This window comes from Aplysia californica, unplaced genomic scaffold (genome assembly GCF_000002075.1).
Source record: "Aplysia californica isolate F4 #8 unplaced genomic scaffold, AplCal3.0 scaffold00691, whole genome shotgun sequence".
Lineage (NCBI taxonomy): Eukaryota > Metazoa > Mollusca > Gastropoda > Aplysiida > Aplysiidae > Aplysia > Aplysia californica.
This window is the reverse complement of record NW_004797961.1, coordinates 208,660-217,334: the sequence shown is the minus strand read 5'-3', so window position 1 is coordinate 217,334 and position 8,675 is coordinate 208,660. Positions and strand designations below refer to the sequence as shown.

General features: G+C 40.2%; 2 protein-coding genes across 4 annotated transcripts in view; one reads left to right on the top strand and one right to left on the bottom strand.

Annotated features, from left to right (window-relative positions):
* Positions 1–4,748, bottom strand: part of LOC101862141 (retinol dehydrogenase 7-like) — an 18,658-nt gene extending 13,910 nt beyond the window's left edge. The window contains exons 1-4 of one of the 3 annotated variants that reach the window (XM_005108458.3): positions 4,667–4,748; positions 3,892–4,087; positions 3,117–3,292; positions 487–745 (exon numbers count right to left, since the gene is read on the bottom strand). In XM_005108458.3, coding sequence (XP_005108515.1) covers positions 487–745; positions 3,117–3,292; positions 3,892–4,040 — 584 coding nt within the window. In that variant the 5' untranslated portion in view covers positions 4,041–4,087; positions 4,667–4,748. Of the gene's footprint in view, positions 1–486; positions 746–3,116; positions 3,293–3,891; positions 4,088–4,385; positions 4,623–4,666 lie in introns of those variants that run through there. The other 2 variants (XM_013088133.2, XM_005108456.3) reach the window with 2 other exon arrangements.
* A 3,279-nt stretch (positions 4,749–8,027) lies between these two features.
* LOC118478570 (meiosis inhibitor protein 1-like) overlaps positions 8,028–8,675 on the top strand; it is a 6,895-nt gene continuing 6,247 nt past the window's right edge. The window contains exon 1 of the mRNA XM_035972429.1: positions 8,028–8,292. Within this exon, the coding sequence (XP_035828322.1) occupies positions 8,049–8,292 (244 nt within the window). The 5' untranslated portion in view covers positions 8,028–8,048. The remainder of the gene's footprint in view (positions 8,293–8,675) is intronic.

Here is an 8,675-nt window from a genome sequence, read left to right as displayed (position 1 = left end):
GGGGGGTATAGTATGCTCTATGCACCTGGTAAGGTGTTTAACTCCTAAAGTAAGAAACAAACGGCATAACATTATGTTGAGAGAAGAAAAGTGAAAATAACAGTCTTGCAGTATCTGACATAAAAGCAGCAGAGGAATACAGCTGTACTGATTAAGGGTAACAAATTTTAATATTACCGCATAATACCAGTCAGTTATAATGACCTGATGCTGAGCATCTAGTGAAATACAATAATTAGAAATGGGAGGTAAATATTTTTACAGCCACAAAAAGTCTAAAAGTGTTTTGTGTAAATGTAGATAAACCACTCTAGTTCCCAAAACAGGAGGAGGAGTAGGAGAGAAGAGGAGGACAGGAGAAAGAGAAGGAGGAAAAAAAGAAGGGGAAGAAGGAGGAGGAGGAGGAAGAAGAAGAGGAAGAAGAGACAAAGAAGAATTCCGTCCGAGTCAACATGCGTACAGAAATGTACTCAATACACCAAGTACCTCAACACGTCACAGAAAGCTTCCAGCCCAAATTTGGAGGCGCAGTACGGGGCCGCTACACCCGGGTATCTTCCCATAATGCTCGTGATGCACACGACTCGGCCCCTGGTCTTCCTGAGCAGAGGCAGGAACGTCCTTGAGACCTCAAAAGGGCCGTACAGATTGATATCGATGGCTTCCACAAAATCTTGTTTCGTGCACATTTCAATACAGCTAGGATTTCCGCTGATGCCTGCGTTGTTTACGACAGCCCATAGGCCTGAAAGAGAAGAAGATACAGGCACATTTGTGAAAGTAAATACGAAAACTATTGACACACTTTCGAAAGTATTAAGATTTAAATTCTAATAACACGAACCATTCTGCTACATAAGCTAGTCATGCAATTCTTGTATGTTCTGGAGATTGGAAAAATTGTGCAGGAAATAAATACGGTTGAAATTCTCTAAGACAACAACATAAAATCAAGGGAAAAAATTGGTTGTCTTAGACAGGAGAATGTCTAGGAAAGGGTCAATATGATAATATAAGCACAAGAGGGGAGCGGGGGAAGGGGGGAGAGTGTGGTCTCTTGTACTGGTGACTGTCTTGGACAAGTGGCCGTTAAAGCAGACTCTACAACAGTACACCTTGCACACTAACAACAACACACCAATGCACTCGTGCATACTCAAACTCAAAGATGCACGTGTTATCCACACAAATTTAAACATTTAGCAGTCCCATTTCAGTCCTTTTTGACGGCGTTGAAGGCCTAATGTTCCGGCTTCCGGACCCGTAATTAAGAGATTGCGGGTTTGGGGGTTCAAGCATTAGCTCGGTCCAATGTTGTGTCCTTGGGAAAGGCACTTTTCACGAATTTCCCATTTGGCTGGATCCTTTCGGAGATTGATGTTAAACTCAGATGCCCACCACTAAGTAACCTAAGTGTTGACAAGAGTGTTAAATCTATACCATTTCACCATTTTTCAGTGCTTTTATGGGGGCACAAGATCAGTTAAAAAGTCAGTCAATATCTTAAAACTGCTGTATTGATTCAACCTAACTTTTGACAAAGTTCAAGCAGACTCCACATTTCAGTCCATCTTTTCAGACAACTAACACCCTTTGCTCCCAACCATTAAAACATTGGTAAAAAGTGTAAGACCTATGCTTTTGTTTTGTAACAAAAAAGACGCAGAAGCCATTTCTATCCTCATCCATTTAACTCTTATCATCTTAATCATCTTGCAACAAAAGTATTTCTCTTGACCTTTAGGTCTGTGATTACAGAATACTATCTAAATACTGTTAGAATACTGATGAGGTATCTAGCATTTGAACATTATTATTTAAGAAATTGTTCAGCAGTAAAATTCACACAAAAATATGTTTTTAAATGGCCATAAAAGGTGTTGAGCCAAAAAAAGAAATGAGAAAAAAAGTGCCCATCTGCCAGAAGAAATGACGATTTCTTTGATTTCATCATTTTGATGCATGCCTGATGTCACCACAATGCCTCACATATTTATTTCACTGGCAGTGTTCCAAGTGAATGGGTGGAGCTGGCAGGTAAAAACCAGGAAAGGTCATACGCCAACATGACATGATGATGCCACAGCACAGCTCATGCCCATGTCTACAATTTCATCCCTTCACTCCTCTTCTCTCTGTCACTCCCTATCCTTCTATTCATTTTTGGTATGTGAAGAATACTCAGTTATGTATTGAAAATTCTCTCGTTGGAACCAGGTGGCACGAAGTGTGATCACTGTTTTGGTTATTTTAACTCCAAGTTTGTGACAGGCAAAGTTAATAAGACACACAATGCGGAAAGAAACATTGGAGAATATTGTAACAACAGCCAAGTTTGATGGAAAGAGAGGCAGAGGCAGACAGAGGGAAAAGATACTGGACAAGTTGACAATATGGCTGGGAACAGCAAGAACGACAGACACCATCGCTGTAACGCAAGACAGAGTGAAGTGGTGGTCTATGATCGCTCACGCAAGTCAGCAAGGCACCGGATGATGATGATGAACTCCAAGTAAAATAAACAGTGTCCATATTTGTCAGGTATCCCATCTAATCAAAAAAGTTTTCAGGATCAAAACTGTCTAAAAATTCTACCAGACCAGCCACAGCTGTTGCCTAGCAGTTGACCCACCACTCTGCCAACAGTGAGGAGTGACAAACAGATAAGCACTGACAACTTTTGGCAATAAATAAGAGAAGTAAATGCAAGGGGATTGGGACTGTTTTCTTTAATCCTCAGTGCAACTCATATAATTTACATGTGTGTTAGGCTCTTTTTCTGCTGCAACATAGAGTTTCTCCTCTTTCAAGCAGTCATATATAATATGTCTTTGCTGAAGGTACTCTTATTTATCCATTCAGATCAGCATTTCTTTTTTTTGGGTGGGGGGGGGGGGGGGAATAAACTGTTGATCAGAAGGCAGCTAGTCAAAGCTCAGTTCCCCAAAAACACTATACTATCACACGAGAATCTGTAAGACTGTACTTTAATTTTTTTTTAACACCTAGAACTGGCCGAATAGAAAAAGATTTCTTTTAAAACGCACAGAACTAGAAAATATAGAAAAATAACAGTCATATACTCAGAGGATATCTAAAAAAAAAAAAGTACCCACCTTTTCCAGATGGCAATAAATCTTGCACACGTTTGAAAGCTTTTTGAATGCTGTCCGAATCAGCAACATTAAGCAGCAGCGCTGAGAGCCTGTCAGGGCACAGCTGTGTCAAAGTATCCGCCCCCTTCTGAGTAAGGCACCCAGAGATCACATGAAAACCCATCTTGTTCAACCGTCTGGAAGATAATAAACAAACAGCTAAAATCCTCTGCTTCTGTTAGTAGCTACCAATGTTGTATTGGTCAATGATGTATCTGAAAGAACATAGTGTAATTCTTTCCATTACCTGTATTACTTTTTTAAAACATTTGATCTTATTTGGGATTTCCACTTCTAAAGGAAATAAATACAATAATTTAGAAGCCCTACACAACACTTCAAACTAAATTTTAAAAAAAAACCCTAACAAAACACAAAAAACCCCAACTTTCCCTCCATTTATTGAATTAAAAACACTTCTGCTGCCTTTCACATGCCGGACACTGAGAGTGAGATTATAATTTTTGCAAGAATACCTAAAAGCGTCACAAAAAAGCTTGAATGAAAAGTCAAGCATGTAAAAACATAATTCTAATCAGAATTCTTTCTTTTCTTTCTTTTAAAACCATTTTGTACCTTTACAAAATTCAGAACAAAACAAAAATCAGTATGGTACCTTCATTGCATAAAAAAAAGAACTTTGGTCTAGATCTATACACGTGCTAAAAAAACAAGGCAGGCAAGAGAATAAAATTTGTAAGAACTTATGTTAAAAAGATAATTTTTTAAATCTTACACTGACAACCGTTGCCCAAAGCCTGTGTCGCAGCCTGTGATAAACACATATTTGTTGCCATAATCTCCGACATCGAGAGATCGAAGGAAGCGATTTATGAACAAATAACCGACAATTCCCGTCACGATAGCAGCAATCATCAACCACATCTTGTCACTTTCTTCAACAGACTCGAGCTTTTCTAACAGACTTCTCTCTGTGGAACAGAAACAAGGAGAAACGATTTAAAAGCAAGCAATTCAAAATGGCAGTAACTTTATTCCGTTCAGCAGGATGTCTACTTACCTTTATATTGGTGGCCATAATTTTAAAAAGAAAAGTCTAGAGACACTCAATTATTCAACTCCTGCAAAGCAAATTCTGTTTGTGAGAATGTGTGTGGGTCTCCTGCACAGTAGTTATTAAGCTTAAAAATCAAGATCAATGGTGACTAAAGCAGTGCGCATGATACAGTTTGCAACATTGTATACAGTCAAACTTCGTTATACCGCCACCTTTGGGACAAGCAAGAAGTTGGAGGAACAACAGGGCTGGTGGTTCTACGGCACGGGGTTCCTGCTGCATAGCCATAGCCCTGACTGCCCAATCCAATGTCAAGGAACAAGATTCTGCTGTGCTAATTGCGTTTGGAAAGTGTCTTTTTTACAACGATGTTTGTAGACAACAGTGTCTAGATCTACATTAGTCTTAGCTTAATATTCAGAAGTCAAGATAGTCAAGACTTGCAACAAGGTCTAGATCTAGATCTAGATTCTAGCAGTTCTCTGCTACTTACTTTTCCCAATGTTATTGTTGACCACTCATCCACCTGAGCGACCCCGGCTGAACTTTGAACCCAAGGAGCACTCCGAACCGACTGGCTGTGCACTGTGCACAAAGCAGGTTATCTATTCGTGTGTCCTACAGACTCTAAAGAAGAGATATTATCGTGGTACGAGCGTACTGTGGTACTGGTTGGTTGGTATAGATTAAATTATATAGATCTAGAATCTAGGCCTATCTAGCAACTTGAGAAGCCGGGGTTGGTGATAAAGGCTGAAAGATGAACCATGGTCAACCGGTGAAATGAGAAGGCGGTCAGTGAACCCAGGCCAGTGTGTATCAATTTCAATTTAAACCCTTCACTTGTTCAGAATTAAAAGCGCGTCCTACAAAATGACCGTGTATATCAGGCTATGCTAGTTGGAGTAGGCCTAGCTGTGGGAAGGGGGGTGGAGGTGGGGGCTTCGTTGCTTGATATCCTCCAAGACCAAGATAAAGCACTAACAACAATAAAGATAATGATAATAGAATATTGACAAAGTAGTCAACAGAGGCCACTATATAATAATACATGTGTATACAGTCGAACCAGTGTAAGACGGAATCGCAAGGGAGCGGGGAAAAATTCCGTCTTAGACATTTTCCGTCTTAGACAGGGGAATTTAGGGGGGGGGGGGGGGTTCAAAGGCCCAGCCGGTGGAATCAAGGATCGCTTGTCCGATCGGCAAGCAGTGATCAAAACTTCCCACCTCTCAGCTGCTATCCTGTCTGATAGTGACATGCGTCAGTCTTACTTGTCCAATTACCACCTGTGCTTGCCTTTCATAGGACCGCTGTTTGACCTATTAAAAAACCCCAGAAACGTTTGACCATCTCCTTTGCTTCCCCCCTTAGTCCCACCCACCAATGCCACCCCTCACTGTCATCATTGTAACAACGATTCGAGGAACTCTTCTCGGCTGGCCGTACGATCAGGGGGGCAGGCATTGGTCAATCTAATTTCACACCTCTGGCTTCTGGGTACCCAGGAAAGTTTCCGTAGTGGCTCGCTACTCGAGCACTCTCACGGGCAGTCGTGAGATATCACACCCACACTACACTGACCATCTGCAGCGCTCAGTGCTCACATGATGAGGCAACATAGGGTAACTTCTACTTTACCCCCATTGCACCCCTACCCCCCTTCCTCGCACAGCGGCATGGCCATGGCGTTAAGTTTAGAGCCGGCGGAATCAAACTTGCGAGTTTTGTTTCAAATCAGGGTTGAGCGGGCAAAGCATTTTCCGTCTTAGACAGGTGAAACCCTCAGAGGGGAGCGGATTTTTCTTTTCGTTTCCGCGTTGGACAGGTTTCCGTTTTATACGGGTAATTAAAGAGGAATATATCAAGGGGGGGGGGGGGAGCGGGTAGATTCCGTTAAGACAGGTTTCCGTTTTACACAGGTTTCTGTTAAGGCAGGTTCGACCTATATATATATATATATATATATATATATATATATATATATATAGCCTAAAAGAAAAAATACTTTAAAAATTGTCTGTCTTATTTCAGGCAGCTGATGTTGGCAAATAATAAAGTGGTTTCTTCCGTATTTTCAAACTTAAAAAAAAAAATTGTCATCGATGGCTTAAAACAAAATAATTAAAACAAGGGGAACTGCTATGGTATTTGATACGATTGATGAACGCGAAGCTCAACATAATTAAGGATGGGAGAGAACTGAGGTTGGTTTTGTCGCAGAGCAAGATGGTGGGCGTGATTCATTTTTTAAAAAGTGGAATGAAAAAAGGGGGTGGATATGATGAGATGTATAAAGGAAGAGATCATTCGGATACCTCCCTCCCTCTCTCTTTCTCTTTGTCTCTCTCTCTCTCTCTCTCTCTCTCTCTCTCTCTCTCTCTCTCTCTCTCTCTCTCTCTCTCTCTCTCTCTCTCTCTCACTCACTCTCTCTCTTTCCCTCTTTCTCTCTCTTTCTCACCCGCCCGGAAGTTCTCGCAAGATCAACTTCTCTCTCTCTCTCTCTCTCTCTCTCTCTCTCTCTCTCTCTCTTCTCGGTGGTTATTTTGTCTTGGTTGTTACTTTTTAAGATGATTTGGAAAGGTAATAAGAGCAAAGATATAAGATCTATTCAAATGAGGCTATGAGAAAATCACAGGTTATATCAGTCACCTCTTTGATTCAGTCAGGACAAAGGCTATTATAAACTTAGCTATTGTGCGATAGGTAATTTGCACTGTAAGCATGCGGGGTTTCATCTTTTTAAAAATATTTTTTACTGCTAATCCTAATACAAACGTACTTCCGTGAACTTCTTCCGTAGTTTTCCTGCGGTGTAAATTTGGTTTTGCAAGGACACCAGGTTTGTGTTTGTTAGTGTTATGCGTAAGTGTAACTGTGACAAAATTGTTTTTCTCAAAAAGGAGTGTGGCAACAGCATCTAGAGTCCAAGTTTTACAAAAATTCTTCTACTGTCCTCTTTACTTCGCCTATCCCCCACAGCACGAGACTTGTCCTCTCTAAATTTTCAAAGTAGATAATCTGGTGATCTTGTAGTTCCGTTCGTTAAAGTCCACGATCCATTTGTTTACATCCAGAGAAGAAATCCAGAAGTCTTGAAGACCAAATACTATTTGAATTAGGCTACACAAAGAGCAGGGGTGCAACCTAACTGCAAAACATCAAATTAGGATAAAATTCAGGGGGGCATGCCCCCCTGAACCCCCCCACCTCCATATTTTTTTTAGGTCAGCTGAAACCCCCCTACTCTTGACTTTAACGAACGAAACTACAAAATCGCCGATAATCTAAATCTAGAATCAAGATTAGATATGATTCTAGATCTAGAATCTAGATCTAGATTCTTGTTCTAGATCTAGAACTAGATAATTCTAGTAGAATGTGGTTGTTTCTGTTTCGTATTTTTACGCAGAGCATCTCTACACCACTGCCATTTACTGTCATCATCAAGAAGAGAATCTATAGGCTCTAGATAGAGCTGCCAGAAGAGAAATAACACATTATTATAGTAGCTCAAATTCGAATAGTAATGGCGCTGATGTCCAACTAGACTAGATTCTATTTTAATTTTCTTAAATTTTTACGCTTTTCTTTGCAGAGCGCGTGTGGCATTTTGGCCTTTTCCCTTTCTGTCCAACATTTTGCCCCTTAAAAAAAGCACATGATTGATAAGATGCTTGTGTGTATGTTTGTGTATATTTCTATGAGGCAGTGGAATATCTGATCATAGAAGATAGACTATATTCTGTTCTTAATATTTGAATATGTAGAATTGCAGCAAAATGTCTAGATATGATTCTAGATCTAGAATATTAAAAAAAAAATGTCTTCCTATTTGAAATTCTTAATTTCAGCAGCTCTGTTTAAGGGTGAGGATGCTTCCACATGCTGGGCACTGCCGCCACGATTCCTCGTGGACATTTATTGTTCCTGGACCTTCTAAAGACAATCAGTGTCTATTGTGTTTGATCGACATCATGGGCGATATGTCTGTATCGGGTGTCCAAAGGCATGTTGCTTTAAGCATGCTGAAAGGTTTGCTAGAAGCTCAAGATACTGCCTGGGACCAAATGAGCCACCATCCGCAGCTCCTGTTCCACATTTTTGATCTCACGACAGGTTGGCATGCTCCTAGTTTTGTCTTTTTATATTCATGTCTTTAAAAACTCAAACTCAAACAGATTTAAGTTTGAGTATACTCAGAAAGAAGAAAAAAATGGCAAAACATAAATATATCTGTAAATTTTTGTCTAGTGTTTCCACCGTGCTTTTTAAATAATTTCAAAAGTTGATTAGGTTAAATGTATTATTACGTGTGTGTGTGTGTTAAAAGTTATGAGTAGCTTCATCATCATCATCATTTTCTTGTTGTTTCTGCAATTTTTGTCAGTGTTCTTGAAATGTGTGTCTATGCATCTGTGTGTCTGTGTATCTTTCTGTTTGTGCATCTGTCTGTCTGTCTGTCTGTCTGTCTGTCTGTCTGTCTGTCTGTCTGTCTGTCT